The 19,167-nt window shown below is 43.6% G+C and overlaps 1 protein-coding gene across 1 annotated transcript in view; it reads right to left on the reverse strand.

The window, feature by feature from the left end:
• HCN4 (hyperpolarization activated cyclic nucleotide gated potassium channel 4) overlaps positions 1–16,102 on the reverse strand; it is a 104,593-nt gene extending 88,491 nt beyond the window's left edge. Inside the window, exon 1 of the mRNA XM_075504171.1 lies at positions 15,399–16,102. Within this exon, the coding sequence (XP_075360286.1) occupies positions 15,399–16,102 (704 nt within the window). The remainder of the gene's footprint in view (positions 1–15,398) is intronic.
• Between the last annotated feature and the right edge of the window lie 3,065 nt (positions 16,103–19,167).

Here is a 19,167-nt window from a genome sequence, read left to right on the forward strand (position 1 = left end):
TTCTTTGATTAATTGTTCTTGGGATGGAAGAATTCATTAAGCATTCTGCTCAGCAATTAGAAATAAATATATTTTTAGAATGAACAACCTGCCAGAAACAAGTTGTTTCAGAAATATATTCAGATTGATGCAGCCCATTTTCCATCAATACATAACAAGGAGGCTCCAGCCTGCCAGTTCCCATCCTACCTAGAGGGACACTGCAGAAAAAGGTACGACAGTCCTGTCACTGAGGAACTACTTGTGCTGTCTACACAACTCAAGTTCAGAGCCTGTGAGCAACTCTCTAGAAAATAATGTAGTTTCACTGTATATTTGTTTTCCAGACATAAAATTGGAATAAATATCCTTGCTATTTCACAGAAATATTACAAAGCTATTTCTACAAACATCTGGGACAGTACAGCTATGATAGTAATGAAAACCCAATAAATAATGAAAAAAACCCCTGTATTTGCACTTCAGCATCAGGGCTCAGACATGCTATAAAGTGAATGTGAAATAACAATCTCTTTAAAGATTTTTGGATGTATGACCAATATAATTCCCACAGAATTCAGATATAACTGAAACATGCAAGTAGTTTTGTTGACACACGAAACAATTACCAAAAGGATAGCGGGACAAGTATCTATTCCAAGGCAGTGATATTCAAGCACTTTCCTGGCTATTTAAGGTGCAGATTCCACTGACAACTGAGGTGTAAGTGTATATTTTAAATCTACCTGATCCTGTTTTAAATTTTAAATCCCCTTACTTCAAGGCAGGAACTCATCACAGAGCTCTTTCTATTTTCTTTTCCTCTTTTAGTGAGGACAGGGTCTCTTCATGCCTGAAGCCCAGAGAAGCACATGCAACTGCAAGATGAGCAACAGCACTTTGCGGTTGCCACAGCTCTCCTCCCCAATCCAGAAAGATGTATTTCTGGTCCTGAGTCTGGAAGAAGAAACCCCAAAAGAACCTAACCACGCTCTGGATACTGAAAGTTACAGCCACAAAAGACTATTCCAGACTTTTACATTTTGCGTCTTAAAAGAAAAGACATGTCTTATCCTTTGTTTGTGGTGCCTAGAGACAAGTCTGTTCCCTGCCCTGTTTTGGGTACCTAGGATGGCAGCAATGTCTCAATGAATTCCAGCTTTTCCAAGAAGCAACACAAGAATGCACTCTCAAAGGCCCTCTTCTCTAAAACTTGAAATATACTTGTAGTTTTTTACTTCTACACATACAGGACCCAATTTCAAGGCCACTGTAGCAGGCACTGACTTAACCTTTGATTTCAGGAGGAGCAGGGATGCGCTAGCATATTATGTAAATTAGCTGGGAACTTGTGCACTTCAATAACACTTGATTACGTGAGTTCTGTGTTTTTCTTCTTTTTAGTTAACCGAGTTCTTCTAATTAAGTAAGCTTAGTAGTAAGGCAAAAGCTAGGGTTTTCCTCTGTGTTCTTTCAAATTCATCCCACCAGAAATATATGTGATATGACTCAGCCCAACTGGCTGGCACTCAACAGATCACAGGAAGGCTGAGGAAGAGAAGTATAAAGATAGTTCAGTGATGAGGGTACCTGGAAGAAAGCTCTGCAAGTCACTCGAACCAACGTCCTCAGCACTCCCTGATTTCAGTGGGGAACAGCAAAAGGTCTTTCACTGGAGTCCAGGAAAAGCAGATAGGAGATTAGCTCTGCTCTCAAGTATATCCACAACCATTTTAGCTCATTAGATATTCAGACTGTAAATTAGGGATCTCCTTTATGAAAGACATCACTGAATCAGAAATAGCAATTTTGTGGGTGAAGAGCAGGAAATTCAGTGCTCTAAAATACTTCCACTGTAGCAACAAAGAGCTAGCCTCACTAAATCCTGCTTTAAAGATCCATTCCACAAACATCAAAATGTGAATGTAATCTGGTATCTCTCACTATAGTGCAATATTAGCAGGTCTCAGACAGTGCTAGACACAGTGCCCATATGTGCCTTAGAGGTATGTATACAAGAGAGACAGGCTAGAAGTAGCTCCAAGGAGTAAAACTGATTCCCAGTGTCTAGCTGGATTCTCACCGAGGAATTTGGCTCCATATGCCTACTGATAAAAACTAATTTCAAAGAAATGCATCCTTCTGCATCCACAAGAACCCCAATGTGTGGAGAATTAATTTTACCCGGCACTGTAGCAAGGCTAACTCTGGGGTGAAACACAGCAGTTAAGCAGTACACAGCAGAACACTATACAACTACTGCTTCAGGGCAGGGTATGAATAAAGCTGAAGCACACCGTTTAAACTGTACTAAAATTACTCACAGTGTTATCTGGCTGCCTATAAAGGCTAGTAGTCTGCTCTGTCAACAGCCATGGATTTTGAATGATCAGGGAAGTTTATATTACTACAAAACTACTTTATTTGGAGTATCTTCCCTTCCGCCTTCTGAGCTAACGAGGACCATATATCTTTTTCCTTTCAAAAACAAGTTTTCAAAGAGCTTGTGAAGAATTCTCTCGCCTCCTCCTGTGACCAGCTGTAGGAAAGCTATGCTCCACCTTGAACCATTACAACCAGAGGTATAGCCAACCATATGTCTTTTTCCCTAACTGGACTGCAGATCTTAGTATCCAAGTTTGGGGCAGGCAGAAGTTTCCACTTACCTGTCCTTACTTGAAAGAGGTGCTCCTTCCCTGAAAAAAACTCAGCCACAAGGATGTGTACAGAAAGCAAGGCCTAAAGCTTATTTGTGGGCCAAGCTGAGGAAATGTGAATGACTAACGTCAAGGCATCTTGTTCAGCTCTTTCACAGCTTGTCTCTGTACATCTTATCTAAGAAGACTGGAAAGAAATGCTGATGGCCTGCCATTACTGAGAAAATGTGTGTGTGATGATTACACTAGAGGAAGTGTTTAAGAACAGCTCAGCCTTGTGAAAATAATACCCTATAACAGCTGCCAAGTCCCAGAGGGGTTATATCTCCCGACTCCCCAAGTCATGCATGGCTTCTATACATCAGTGTCTCCAACAGCTATGCTCATGGATAGGCACTGTCTTTCATCTCTACGGACAAGCCAACACCTCTGTCATTTCCTATTCACCATGGGGTGCTCTGCCCTGCAAAGAGGGTTGTGCTGACTGGGGGACTGAGCTTTTGATAAATTTCACTGCTTTTTTTTCCCCTGCCTTTACATTTTGGCTATGGAAAACAGAGGACTGGAAAAACATCTCGGGTGTTTTAGGGTGGGAGGAAGAGCAAAAAAGAGGTAGTGGTGGTCTGGATGTGCGAATCACCATTCCGTGGTACCAGGGAGAGTGATATTTGTACAGATGTTTGACATGCTCAGCTCTGTTTTACGCTTCTCACATTCACATCACTCACGAGATATTGTATTATTAGATGCACCCCCAATGTTTTGTATTAATTCCCAAAGCAGACTCATTCACACATACATAACACATCCACCCACATGCAGTAATGGTTAGACAGACACAAAGCTATCCAGCAGCCAGTTATTTGGGGTGGGAACAGCTTGCATTAGCTCATGATGAAGCTTAGCCTTAATTCTACTGAGCTAGAAAGGCTGGGAGCTGTGCATTGCTCTTCTGACTGACTGCGGATCTCAGAGCAGGGCAGATGATGTCAAGGCAAATCTTTTTTTTGACTGCAGTGCAGATTTTGCTGTGTGAATTTACTTGCAGATGAGGCTTCCAGATCTCCTGTTCAAAAGCAGGAGCCCTAGGCCGTACCCACATCTGCCACTGTTAGCCTAAATTCCTATTTGTGCTGCAAAAGGAGTATGCAACCAGCAGAGCCGCCCTTGTTTGGAAGGCTTTGGCCCAACTTTTGATCAATATACGTAGACAACAAGAAGCTAGAGGAATTCGCCCCATTTGGGTGATGGATCCAGAGTAGATGAGAGAGGAGTGCCTGTGCTGCAAAGAGATAGCAGAGGAACCTAGTTATAACGGGAATACACTGAGAGAAGCTACGAACAATTTAACTTTACACAAGGTTTTGCAAAACTGAGGACCAGAAACTTTCCAAATGCATTCAAGGTTGAGCCAACAGTCACTGCCAAACTTGGAGTTTAAGTATGTCTTCAACCCAGGCATTTGTTCCAATTCCCAACTGTGGAACAAGCCTAGCTGCTTTCTAACCATAGCATACACAGTGTATCACCTTAACCATGGCTGGCGTGATCTGAAGCACACTTGTGCTTGCACTAAAAGCCAAGGGTCACAACAGGTTATCTGAAAGATTCAACAGTCGGCGAGCTCAGAGGATGTTTTCTAAAGCTGCCACACCACAGAAAAGGACAGACATCTTGCCAGCTCCTGTGCCAGACCTTTTATTCGGGAGTGTTTATTAAAGTCGAGAAGTCACATATTCCCAAAGAAAAGGGTAGCACACCCTGCACCTCACCCTGACTGGTGAGGAAAAGATGGAACATTTTCTTTTTAGAGCATCTCCAAACCCCATGCAGGGGGTGCACAATTCTCATGTACAGACACAAAAGGTAAAATTCACCTTGTCTCCTTCCCCTTGCAGGCTTTTTTCCTATCTTTTTCTAGCCTAGTTCTAAATGTGCCGCATGATATAGCACCATACATGGAACTATACAGGTGTTGGTAACCAGTTTCCTTATTAAGACAAAGGAACCGGTTATTCAGAAATCACCTAACAGTACGTGGATCTACTAATTTTTGTGGTCCTAACAAAAGATGGACAGGAAATGTAACCAAATCTACAGCAGTACACAGAAGAGGATAATCATTAAGAAATTCTCATGAAACTGCCTTGTAGATATTAACCACACCCTTGCTGACATCTACTGTGGCATCTTCTGTTACGTTAAAATATTTTAGAGTTCTACAGCATCTTCCATAGCCCCTGGCAGTACCACCACCCCTTTTCCAAAGTTGGAGAAATCAAGGCACAGAGTATTCTGTTCAGGATGGCTCATAGGGTCAAAACCAGATGCCTGACCTGCCTTCCAGTTTGTCCTTCTATCCATTATACATTGCTTATGATTCAAAGTGTATCTACAGCTAAATCAGCATGGGAGAATGATACAAATGGTTTGTACAGGCATCAAGGAGAACAGACCATGATCTGTAGTCTAGACTGGTCCTTTCTCCTCCCTTCCCCACAATTCACAAAAAAACAAGGATGGAAAAAAATATTCCTCGTTATTAATAGAAGTATAACTTGTGCACGCATTAGTGCTTTAAAGCAAAGGGGGAAAGATCAAGCATCAAGAATTTGTGCTTAATGAAAGTGGGTTTGCTATTGTTAAAAAAGCTGCATAGGGTCAGTCATCATTATCATTTCTGTTATCATTTTGGCTGTTGGGAGAGCTAGTCCAAACCTTGACACTGCCAGGAAATGTCACCTTTGCACTGCTTCACTATGCCTAATGCAACTTCTGCTTCTCTGCAGAGAGCCAAGATGTCACTGCGCTCACTCAGCCCACACCCCTGTGCTCTGCACCATCCCTCCAGCCTAGTCACAAAGGTGGACAGAGGTGAGAGAACACAGCAGGGCTGGATAATTAGGGGCCTTTGCTTCCTCCCATCCCCCGGAGACATGCACATACGCACGGGCATACACAACTCCTTTGCAGATGAGACATTGCACTGGGTAACAATGATGTTAGCGCTGTGATGAGTTAGCACCTTGCCCTGAAATCACGTGTGAAGTAACGGCTGGGAGGAAGGGACTTATTAATGTGGAGTCCCTGAGTCTTTGGAATGCAGCTGTTATCTCCCTCACAAGCTTCGGAGTGCTGATAACTTTGCAAGACATTTCTTTCCCACACCCAGGCAAACCTAAATGCACTTCTCTAGGCTTTCCATCCCCAAAACATGCAGGGGTGGAACTGTGCATCAGACTGTAACAGTGCTCAGCAGCTCTCACCAGGAAAACTGAATCGCATCAGAGTTCCTCTGCATACAGCCTTATTGGAGCTGCGAACAGGGATGAGGAGTTACTCAGTGTACAACTACTGATTTCCTGGCAGTCACAAGAACCCTGAGCACAGCTGTGAAAAGAAAAAAAAAGGAGTTATAGCTCCTACACTAGAGTCAGCTGGCAACCTGCGGCACCTCTCCTGCCTCTAAGCTCTTTAACAATAGATGCATAAACACAGACAACCTCTCCATCCAAAGAGGCAGAGATTTAAATCCTTAATTAGCACATTTGGACGAGTCACCACAAATGAGATTAGCTTTTGCGCATCGCTGGGGAAGCAGTTGTGCCCCTATAGTGTCCAAGTGGTGGGCCCTCGAGCTGACCTTGGAATTCCCTTTTGGATGCTCATCTGCTTTGCTCTCACCAGCGCTGTCTTCCCCTGCTGCAGGCAGCATCTCTTCAGGAGTTAACAGCCTGTTTTTACTACAGTCTGGTGCTAATACTAGGCATGGGGTGACCATATTTGATGTCAGCCACTGCGAATATACTGCATGGAATGAATAATCTCAATTTGTAAAGGGACTTCCCAGGTAGCAAACCATTCAACACGGAAAAGGGGCAGAAAAAGGTCTCTATAATAGCACCTTGTTAGCCCAGCACGCATCTGCTCTCTCTTCTGTGTTTCTGGAGTCCTAACGGCTTTGTCTGCTGACAAAACCCAGGTTTTAGTGCTGTCAGCACTGCAGAGCTGTAGAGCTGCACAGAGCCAAGCTGCGTTCTCATCTGCTTGTGCTTCACCAAAAAAAATGCCCACTTAAGCAAGGATACCTGAGCAGTTCTTACTGCTTGTCATATATAAAGCAGCTTTGATTTGGAGACCCCAGGATGAACTTGCAGTGCTGCTTGGTCAAGAAACCTTGTCCTAACTTGTAGGCTGAAAAGCAACTGTTTTACAACCATCTCACTAAGAAATGCTCAGTTAATGTGGGAATGAGCGCTGTATGGCTGCTAGAGGAAGAGGTTATCTAAAGGTTTCAGAACAGAACTTAAATCAACCCTATTCACCATAAAAACTCTGAGTCTTCTGTAACACAGAGCAAGTAAATCTCATGAAGTTATAGATCACTGGACACCAGAAAGGTAATGATGTCACCAGCCAGGTGCTGCCTGATTTGAAAGATGGTTGTGGATACTGCACCTGCATCAGCAGTCACAGGGACACATGTGGGACACTGAGAACCAATAAAGGAGGAGAAGAGGAGGTAGGTCTCTCCACATGGAAATAAACCCATGCTCTGTTACAAACCAGGGAAGGGATATAAGAGCATTTGTCAGAGTTGGTGATTTTCTTAATTCTTCCTCTTGGCCTTGAGTTCTGGAAACAGTCTCACCCCTCCGCACACAGGAACAGCCTGGACCTTGTTCAGCCATAGACCTCGTGGCGTTAACATTTAGGGGTGAAATCTTGTGCTCTCACTAGCCACTTCCCTACAGACTGGCCTTTCCCTTACACTCATCAGTGGAAAAGGGTTTTTTTGAAGTTCTCAAAGACAGAAAAGGAGTTGGCACCTTTCTTTTTGAGTGACATTCATCTGTAGGTAAATTGATTTAATAGCTTGTTAGAGTGCCAATTAGAACCAACAATAACTCAATTGACCTATAACTGCCTTGGCACCAACACAGCTTTCAAAAATAAGAAAAAGGAAGAAATCTGTGTTCCGGCAGAGATGAGAGCTCAGATAGTTGGTTTCAGGAGCAAACTGAGGGATTCATGGGCTTGCTAATGAGATGCTCATAACACATTGGAAACAAAGACAAATTTCAATGGTTTCAAGCTAAAATGACAGCATGTTATCTCCAGACAAAGATCACTCTTTTATCTGTATAATAAATGGATTTCAGTGCAGCAGCAGTGACTCTACAGCAGAAAAAACTCAATGCAACAGAAAGCACTTAACATAGTTACCTAACTAGAATAACACTGTACTGAAAACTTAAGTTTACCTGCTTATAATAGTAGTGAAAAGTCCTACACTGATTCTGTGTGCGCCTACCAATAACCACCTTTCGAAAACACATTTTTGCCTCAAATAAAATCTGTTTCACACTAATGCAGTGGAGATTGTGCTGCTATACAAATTCATCGTTTTAAATGCTTAGCTCCAACAATTGAGATATTTCAAGTTTAAAAACTAAAAAATGAGTAGAGTTTGTCTAAACATTACTGGACTGGTAGTGTCCAAAGATGGAAAGAGGGATAATGTGGAAGGGTTTTAAATTACTAGGCAAAATGATCCATTCTTAAATCAGGAAGGAAAGCAGGGACTGAGAAAACTGAGATTGTTTGAAGAGTCAGAAGGATGATAGCAACTAAGAATATATAGAAGGAGAGGAAACTAATCTGGGGAGACCCACCCAGAAAAAAACCTGAAGGATAAAGATGGAGACTGGCAAGGGAGGGAACTGGACTGAGTAAGGTGCCAAGCGTAACACACTGCAACTGGAACACTGCAGGGTGGGGGGGAAGAGGCATTACTAAAAATTAAGGTGAGGTAGAAAATAGTGATCAGATGATAAGCTGGGTATTTGGAGCTAGGACTGGCTGGACAAGAAACCTGCCATAAGAAGCCTAGAAAATGGAGATGGGATTGGTGGGATAGAAAACACAAACTTGAAGGGAGGGATGGGGAAAACAACAGGTTCAAGAAAGCAGGGCAGAAGGCATCATGCTTAGGTACTGGGGAGAAAACAAGCAGGGAGTTTGTAATAAGCAGAGTACGTTTCCCTTCGAAGCCTGGAGAGTAACCCAAGAACCTGGTGCATCATTGTTCTTTTCCTGTAACTACCTGCTACGGCCATTGCTTAATTCAGAGCAGAAGGCAGTGCAGCATCTCAAAAAGATCCATACGTGCTAATGAACCCAGAGTTATTACTATGATGAGGATGAGGATTTATTTGTTTTTTAAAACCTTGACAACTGTACAAAAACACTGTATTAAAAATTAGACTGTAAAGTCAAAAGCTCAGGTTATGAAATAGCAGAACGGAGGTTAGCTGTACGCATGTATTATGTTACAGTCATTACATGATTCAAAATAGTTCATCCCACAGAATTCATGTTTCATTCAAGATGAGAGGAAGGACTTGAGGCAGACGTGTGCAGGAAAGAGATTTTCTATAGGAGCTCATTTCTTGCACAATCTGGAAGTTTGCAATAAAAGAGATAAGGAACTGCAGAATGAGATGTGATGACTAGGGCAGATGAGCGGTGCCCTGGAGATTCCGCCTTTGCCAAAAAGTTCCTGCAGAGGTGTTAGCCAAATCACTCAATCCAAAACTGTAATTAGAATAATATTCTTAGGTGATGATTAAAGAGAACACGTCATTGTTTACAGCTTTTTTTTTTTTTTTTTTGCTGTAACAACAGACAAACTGACAAACATCAGAGCCTTGGGAAGAGGGTGGGTGGGATCGGCATGCCTATTTCTCAGTCTGGCTGCTCACCAAGCAAGTCTAAGAAATGGTCCAAATCAGAATGTCCCAATCCTCTTAAAGCACCCATTACGCTTAAAACAAGTAGTCATTACCTCCGTGCTCTTGTCTTCTGGGTCACAGTGATGTCTGATTCCTTACTAAGTACCCACAGAGGCAGAGCTCTGAACACAAGGTATGCTATGGAATGCTACATACTCTGCAAAACAGGTCCTTAAATTGGCTATACCAAGTTAATGAATGTTTTTGACCTTAATCTCTATGAGTCTCTGCCACCTCGCTATAAACTGGGGATGATAGTACCAGTTTCCTAGCCAAGGTGTCAGGAAGCAAAATGAACATTTATTGCTATTATAGTTGACTATTTTATAAGTGCCAAAGTAAAAAAAAGCCCATAAGGAAATTAACCTGTTTTTTCAGAATAGGATCTGAATAAAATGAAATAAATACGGTATGCTATCTTACAGGGAGAGATGGAGAAAATGTTAAATAGTTTTTCACAAAGGAACCATCCCTGTGTGCACTGAATGAGGCATGGGCTTCTGTGGAAGAGATAATGTGTTCATCTATTGGCAGAGATTTGTACGAAGGGCCTGAATTAAGTTTGTGCAGGAAATCTTAATCATGGCACTTCCTTAAATCTCAATGTTTGCTTTAGTATTTATTTATACTCTTTCATCTCATTTTCTGCACATGAACATACATGAAAATACCATATTATATGATGATAGTCTTAAAACATATTATGGCGATACACCGAGGTGTTTCATTTACTGAGGCTTTCTTGTTCTCAGATGCTGCCTTTTGTAGCATCTGAACATGGCTCATACAAAAACCTATATCCCCACATTGATTGTCTAGCGTGGGATTTTTTATCCTCCACCTCATGACGTGAACTAGGGCATGAAGCATGTGATGACTTGCCTACAGACATGGGAAGTATGGCTGCAGTAGTTTGGTCCCCTCAGTTCATGGTCACAAAACCATGTTTCTTCTCCTGCAGCTTGATTCACAGTCCACTGAAGACAACAGAAGTCAAATCATGCTGTTCAGTGGGATTTGGATTATCCCTCATATTATTCCTGTTTGATCCCCTCGTTCTGCTCCAGCAAAACTGCCCTGGGAATTGGCAGGGAAGTTGCCTGCAGTAAAGACAGCAAGATCTGACTTCAAGAAAGCATCTCCGCGTCCTCAGCTAGCAGTGTCCCCACACTATTTTGAGGCAACTGCCATCAGCACGAACAATAAAAGAAGACAGCAAAGTCTGTGAGCTGCCTACCAATAAACCTGTGCCTGATTTGCACTTTGTGTTTGTTTCTAGTGACAGACACAGGTTCTGCTACTAATGCAACTGTTTCCCAGACCTTTCTCTGTAAGCAGAGGTTTTACTGAACCAGAATTTCAATTTGCTGTACATAAGGCTCACACAATGGGTAGCTTTCATTTTACTTTGCTATGAGCAGTGGGCAAGTCACAAGATCAGAGTTTGCCATTGTGGGTTGCTTCTGAATGTGGATAGGCATGAAGCGAGGCCAGCACAAGAAGCAGCATTCTGGGCAGCAGGTAAAGAAAAGGGTGTTATTGTCTGAGAGCAGGGAGAGCAACACCCACCTAAGTGAACTGCCAAAGTCAGTGAGCAGTGCTGTATGCTTCACAAATTGTTTACCCTTCTAACAAAATAGAGAAAAGCTTACAAATTAAAACAATCTCCACAGACAGAGCAGCACTCCATGAGGCACTCTGGAAATCAGTTCTACTCAGGAGAGTGGAAAAGGTAAACATGCATCCTTCCCATTTTTGTTCAATCCCACCAGTGGTATTGGGTTCAGTACTTAGCACTATAATTAGTAAATCCCACTGATTCCCCACGAGAAGGCAGTCTGAATGACACTGCTTAGAAGTCTGGAGCAGCATGAAGGGGAGCGAATGATTTTGTTCTTCAGGAATTCCCCTACCTTATACATCGTACCTGAGCATCTATTTCTTTTGGTGCCACAGAAATCTCCCCAGGTTCCCAAGCAGAGAGGAGGCTCTGGCAGAGGAAGCAAATGAAAAAAAAAAAGGATCTGTTTGCAGACATGTATTACAAGGGAGAACAGTGGAAAGCAAAATTCCACAATCTGAAGTTGGGACTGTTACTGAGTGGAATATTTTCCATTGTTTTCAAGAAGGCAGCAGCTTCTCTTTTCTGTGAAGAAGTTAATACATTACTAGGCAGTGAATAATGTGCAGTTCTATTTACATCCACTGTTTGGAGTATTTTGGTCCTTCAGATAGTGTATCTGTTCTCAGGCCTTTCTAAAAGCAGCATGCTACACTTTTTTGCAAGCAATTCTGGATAGGAGCTACAACCAATATGCTTCAGTCAGCTACAAACTAGATAGATCATTGTTTGTCCGGAATTTTTTTATTAAACCAATTGTACTGGATCAATGCTTCCTCTAAAGCAATAAATTACAATTCTATGTACCCAGTGAAAAAGCTTTCAAAATCGCAGATAAATCTTGATCTAGGAAATACAGTTTGGCTCTGCACCGATGTCCGATCAACCACAGATGCAAATAAACTCAAGCCACTAGCACATACATCTGCACCTCAGAATAGGAGCTAGTATTCTTATTTTCATTAGAAATTGCTAAGATACCTTTTAAGTGCTTCTAGAACTAGTCCACTGCATTAGTCATGAGTACTCAGGGACACTGAGTTTGGTTTTTATAAAGGTCATTTGGTGTCTTTTCCCCTCACAATGGACTAAAAGCAGAAATCAACAGAGCCTTAATCTATATTAATTTGCTTTACTCTTGGAGGTCCATAGATTTGTCACTGGAGTTAGCCATATTAGATGCTAAAATGATAATTTAATGAGACTACGATGAAAGCCTCAGTTCTATTCTAAAACAGGAACTCCTCTCACATGGTGTGGAGGAGAAGCAGCTCCATGAAGGGAGAGGAATTACACCAGTGTCATTTCACAGCAGAATCAAGCTCCAGTAAATAGGGCTGGAGTGTTCCATTCAAAAGTTCACATCTCGAGCTGTACTGAGACAGGAGTCATGAGGTCTGGAGCTCTAGCAAAACGCGTGGAGATGTACCTCACTCTCAGAGGTGAAACTGGTTTCTCAAAAAAAACCAGAAAACAAGATCTGGGTCTAAGTATTTAAATATTAACTTGAAACTTGTACTCCAAATGCTACTGCACAGCTTTGGTGACAGTAAAGTAGAGGATCGTGGATACTCATGCCTGTTACAAGATCTTAACACTCCAGAATCTGCACCCATCTATAACAAGGAGCAATCATGCATTGCACTGCGTAATTTGCAAAGCAGAAAATAGAGTCCTTTGGGTCAACGATATATAGCTCTTGCAAATATTTTGATAATATCTGCTCTTTGGTGCAATCTGCTGCATTTCAGAGGTCAACAAATGTTATTCATATTCATGTGAGTTGTTTCCAAGACAGATACTTTAGTAGCATTCAGAGAAGGAGGGAATATAAAACTGGAACAGAATCTGGGAAAGCTCCCTCTCTTCTCCTTCAAGGCAGCCATTGTTCATAGGTCATTTTTCATGGAAGCCCACGCATTTTCTCTAAGTGGCAGTCATATTCAAACAGATATGCCACAAGTGACCTAGAAACAGAGGTGAACAAAGTTCCCCAGAAAATACAAATACTGACCATACAGTAGTGCATCCAACTCCTCCTGGCCTCTTCAGACGTCTCTCTGTACAATCAATACCACTGCCCCATCTGATGTTGATATATAATAGTAGGGAGAAAGCACATATTTGTGTGCTAGGCTTCTGGCACCAATTTAGAAGAAACACAAAGTGGCAAGATATCAGCCTACCTGGAATCTGACCTCAAGCAGAGTATCTTGCACTGGCATACAGATACCAACTCACTGTGCTTTCTCTGCACAAATGCAAAGCTACAGCAGGGGAGGATTTTATTATTAATAGTAATGAGTCATACATGCATTCATATATCTCTGCATGCATACGAACATCTGAGTGTTAGCAGACTCAGTATGATCATCTTGCTTGAGAGAGTCTAGCTTGCCTGGAAATTTCATTCCTTTGTGTAAGGCTAGGAGTGGCCCTATAGCCAAGTATGTCAGAAATAAAAACTTACCTCGTAATTTATTGTGCTGGTTTAAGGAATAAAAACTGGTTCTCTAGGAATCTTAAAAAAATAAACTCTTAGGACCATCTCACCTTGGGCAAGGTGGTTACCTCAGCTACTGCTACAATCCTTTTACTGAAGTTTGCCAGTCTGGTTCTATGCTGAAAACATAGTCATAAAGATGGAAGGGAATAAATCCCCTATACAGATATATAAAAGGTATGCAAAGTGAATGCTACCTTTGCATAAATCCAAATACAATCCAGAGACTAAACCCAAAATTCCTTGAGGGTGGGACACACAGAGAACACCTTGCTAGAATAACCCAAGAAAGCACAGTAGTTAGTTTTTAACTCCAGACTCGTGGCAAATAATACAAAGATCTACAGTCAAGAGTATGAAATTGGTTTTGTTCTTTTTAAAGCTAATCACTCTCATGTTTCACTGTGTTTGTGAGGTGTTACTTGATCAGTCACAACTGGGAGGCAATTTTATACTCCTTCCAGTCCAGGTTTGAGTAAGATTGTACTTGCAAGGACTATGCATTGTGATGTAGCTACTGAAAACCCTCATATGCTCAGTCAGCTGTGCGCTTGGGACACTTGAATGCACTGAATTTAAACGACAGTGAAGTCTTCCAATTCACGTAGCCTTCTAATAACATTTGTTAATCCAAGCAAATATCAAGGAATCTGTTCAGTGCCAGTGCTGAATCTTCTAAGTGTGTGGACTGCTTCCTAAATCCCTAAAAGGTAATGTCAGGAGGTTTCTGTCATTTCTGTCTTTGGGCACCCAAATCCATCCTGGAACTCCTTCCTGCAATTATCTTGCTAACTGTATTTTAAGGAATAATGCAAGGTTTCTTGAAGAGTCCAAGAATTCAATAAAATCATGTAGTTTGATAGATATGTGTTTCAATAATGTTCTTCTGCTGTGTGCTTTTAAATGTGAGATATAAGCCAGTTGTAGTTAAAGTTGAAGCAATAAACCTTAGCCATTGATTGCACTAAGTAATTAATTATTGATTGCAGTACTTTACATACATATTGCAGAGAACAATTCACCTGTGCAGTACACAATACTTTACTCAGAAATACCTAAACACAACCCCTCTGCTACACAGAATTATACAAAAATTGGCTCTAGGACTTACAAGTTAATTTCCTTATTAACCTTCATGGAAATGTTGCTGAGTGAAAGCAAGCCATTACTTTCATAAAGACAATGTTAACTATTCCCTATCCAAACTAAGTTTGCAAATAAGGATTTACAGATGCAAAAGAGAAAATCTTTCTTTGTAAGACTCTGAAGGTTTTAAGTTCCTTCTTAATGAATTCTGCTATCCCCTGCATGTATCAATTCCCGACAAGCGATGCTGCAGTAAGAAGCCCTACGGAACAGCAACAGTAGCAACATCCTTCCCTAATTCTTGGGGAAGGAGAAGGGAGAGGACTTTGAGGTATGAAAATGGGAATTGAAACATTAATCAGGGAGACCGTATGTTCTGAACTGGAGATGTATGACTAATTAAGCAGCAGAACCACGCTTTTAGTCTAGAGTTGTGCATCAGGTGGGAACATTTTTCCCCATTTACACTGAACTTATGAAGAGACTTTCCTTTATAAAAAGCCAAAGCAAAAGTCATTTGTTGGTTTAAAAACACAATTTCAAATTAATAATAGTGTGGGGACACTAAAATTAAGCTTAAATATAAATGAAACCTGCAGACTGTTTGACTGGAGCAGATCTCGGATGTGTCCTCTGGCTCCTCTAACTAGGAAATTAACGAGGAAAGTTATGTCTGGGTGTGTGCTCTGTGCAGCAAGGTGTGAGCATGGTAGGGGAAGCCAGCTAGTTTTGAGTGGGCCAGGAGGGGGGGATTGTACCTGAAGTCGCTGTAGGGATGGATGATCCAGAACCCGGCAGACTTAACCCTTTCCTGCTCCCTCTCCACGGCTTTCTGGCTGCCAAACATCCTCAAGGAGAATTTGTTGACCCCCGGCTGGAGCATGGCCCCGAACTGCCTCTGCATGAAACCGGCTTGGCCCAGCCTCTGCTCCTCATCTGGGGTGATCTGGTCGCACCCTCCACCTCCTTCCACTTTGATAGAGGTAGAGGAGCAAGCCCGGGGGGGCTGCTGCTGGGGCTCCGGGGGAGACGCTGGTGGTGGGGGCGCTGGCAGTCCCTGCTCCAGCTCCCCACTGCCGGGGAGGCTCTTGTCCTCACTGGGGGAGGCCGGCTCCCCTTCGCCGCCGATCAGCCTCTTCTCCTCGGCTGCGTCGTGGAGGTGCCTGCTGGTCAGCGAGGACAGGCTCCCTTTGAAGCGGCGGCAGTCCCCGTTGGTGCTGGTCTTGCCGCCCTTGCTGCCTGCCTCCGTCTCCAGGAAGCCGGGGTCCCCCCCTCTGCCGGGGTCTCCCCCGAGTGCCCGGGTGCTCCCAGCAGAGGGCGAAGGCAGGGGCTTCAGCCTGATGCTTTTCCTCCGGGTGTCCTTGTCGCTGTCTTCCTCCTCGTCCATGATCGACGCCTTAGGTCCTATCTGCTGGGGCAGGCTGTAGAGCCTTTTGCGCATGGAGGGGGGCAGCTTGTCCATGGCCGATGCTGCTACTGCTGCTGCTGCTGTTCAGTTAGAGGGAGAGACCCCCCTGCTCTGCCCAAGGAGGCGAACCGTCACTGCCCCAGGCCCCTGCCCCCAGTTCAAGGGGCAGAAGGGACCAGAGAGTAGCGTGTCATCGCCTTACCAGATTGTGGCATCCACAGGCTCTGCATCAAAACACAGGCTCTGCATCCAGAAGGGAAGGAAAAAAACCGAGGGAAGGCAAAATGCCCCCCCCCCCCCCTCCTCCGTTGTCCCGATTTGGCTACTTGCTGCTTGTCTCCCCTTGGTGAGTGTTACTGCAATCCCTGTCTGCTCAGATCCAGAGCACTGGGCAAGAAGTCTAGAGGAGAGCCACACACTTCTGGCTGGAAGGCGAGGGAGGGCAGCAGCAGCAGCAGCAGCAGCAGCCGCCTTGCCATGTTGGCTTCGAGATGCAAATGTGCTGTGCCTCCCGGCGGGCAGACATCATCCGGAAAGCGAAGCTCAAGCCCGGGTGCCTCAAACTCCTCAACCTGCCGGCCAATAACACAATGAACTGCAACCTGCAGCAGCCACTGCTTGCTTACATCACTGTCATCACTTATTCCTCATGCAGCCCCTGCTCCTGGGAATATTCATGAAGCCATCCCATTCTATTGGGTTGCCATAGGAGCGACTACTGCACACAGGCTCTGCCTACCTGAGCCAGCACCCAGGCTTCTTAAAAGGGCAACGCCTGGCTGCCAAGGGTGTGTGTGGCTGAAGGGGCGCCGCAACGCTGCTGCTGCGGCTGCTGGGCTGCAAGGATCGCGTTGCCCTGGCGCTGCAGAACTGCCGCTGAGCAGAAGTCACCCGCGGCTCGGCTTTAGCCGACAGTGCCAGGCTTAATGCCATCCTTGGTTTAACGGCAAAAATTACCGGGCGGCCGTGAATTTAAAAATACCAGCATAAACATTAAAAAAAAAAAAAGGAGCAAGAAGATTGCTTTTTCTCTTAGATGCTGACGATCCTTTCGCCTTCTGGAGTTGTGGCTGCTTTGTCGCAGGTTTGCTTGTGAAGACACAGGGGGGCTTATGGGAAGGGGCAAATCCAAATCTAGAGGAAACACAGTGGTTCACCTTGAAAATCTCACTTGCATGCAAAGCAGGGGCTTGGGGAGTGCCTGTCTTTCCTAGCAGAAGTTTGCCTGCTGGGAAACACGTTGTGTTTTGTACCGGTCTGCAAACCACCGAAGGTTTGGAAGGTTTCTTTTTCCTTTGCTGCCTTGCTTCCCCGTTAGACATGCAAAACGTTACTATTTCTCCCCTGCGGGGTTGGTTCTGTGTAAGTCATTCAAAAAAAAAGCAAGCTGCATCTCAAAGAGCTCCCCTACCGGATTGAGGGAGGCTGGACTGGGATGGCGAAAGAGTGTGTGGGATGCGTGGGCTCTCCCTACGACACGGGGAAACCCACTTCCCAGTGGGCACCTGAGTCAGCGCTTCCTGCGGCTCACCCTCGACTAGCATGTCTCCCAGGAGGTTGGTCCTGGGAAAAGAACAGCTCCAGATGCAAATCGTTCTTCCTTTCACTGCTGGCTACAATGCACCTCATATAATAGAGACCAAAGCAGTGGAAAAAAGCTAAAATCAGGCTTTCCCCTACTTCTTGTTCTTTGAGAGGCTTTTTGGAGAAAAGGAGGAAAAGAGGTGGCAATCAGTGCAGCCCTGCGCTTCTTTGGGAATGACTGTTTATTCTGGTACATTTAAGAAGCTCTTAGATCGATGAACTAGCTCAAATTATTTACTACTGCAAAGCTTTTGAAACCAGTGGAGTTAAATTAAGAATCTGTTTAGCCATATGAGAGACTGTTTGCATATATTTCTGCATAGATTCAGTATCTGAGGCTTTCTAGAATGTTTGTTGTTTTATACATTTAAAATCATACCTCCTAGGAAAAGGAAACCACGTGAACTGTGCAGACAGGCAGGGAGGCTAAACACAAGCAACGAATGCCCACTGCAAGCAGTGAGGAAATCCTCCCACTCTCTGCGCTTTTGCTTTCATAAGCAAATATTCACCTTTTCCCTTCCAGGAGTCACCTGTCACTAGCCTAAGGTAACTCTGCCATTTAAAACAGCAGGATGTTACTTAAGCTCTTACTTCAAGGAAATACAGCCATCAGCAGTGACTTCACCAGACACACAGACAGCACATGCTTCCTCCTCTTTGTTTGCCTGCTCTTTCACTCTCCCTTTTGAATCCTTTCTCCAAAGCATTCACCTGCTCCTCTTCTCCTCCCACCTCCTGGCACAACCTAGACTGGCTGTGACTCATTTGAAATACTCTACAGTGAAGCTACCCAGTGCAAATATTATTTAATATTATTATTTTCATCACAATTTCTGGTAGAACAAGATTTTCAGGGGAAATAAATCTCGATTTTCAAATGCTCCTGTAGATTAGATAATGTGAACTAAGCCAGTGATAGCATTAAAGGTCTTTTTCCTCTTCTTCCCTCCTCCAGGCACTAGGGATCCTGAGGTGTAAGCACTTCTGTGCCTAAGCTGCAATCAACTGCCTTCCAAAAGGATGTGTTTTGATTAATGAGGTGCATAACAGCTGAAACTGAGGCAGCTTCTCAAACACAGTCCCTAATGTTCCAAGAGAATGACAGAGCAATAAAGGACATGCTCAAGGAATCAAGCTGTTCGTCCTCTTTCAGCTATAGGTATTCTACCCGCCTCTCAGAAAATACCCACACTCTTTATTTCCTGGCATTTCTAGGATTATTCTCTGAGTGCTGCCTTATTTGATGACACAAATAAGATTCTCTTACAGCCCTGAAGTGGGGAGAGAACACAACAGAACATGCAAGCAGCAGAATGCTCCTTTATCACTTCTGTAGCTAGGAAAGAAAATTATCAGGTGCAAAGACTGAGTCAGGCTGACTGGCACACTGCTGCACAATTACAGAAGCATGCAGATATCCCCATGCCCAGAATTCTGGCTAGCACTTCCCAGCCACCAGTATCTAGTCTATATACGATGCATATGATTCCGCAGAGAAGTTTTTTAAGTTACTTTTTTGGGACCACATTTTT

This window comes from Mycteria americana, chromosome 6 (genome assembly GCF_035582795.1).
Source record: "Mycteria americana isolate JAX WOST 10 ecotype Jacksonville Zoo and Gardens chromosome 6, USCA_MyAme_1.0, whole genome shotgun sequence".
Taxonomy (NCBI): Eukaryota; Metazoa; Chordata; class Aves; order Ciconiiformes; family Ciconiidae; genus Mycteria; species Mycteria americana.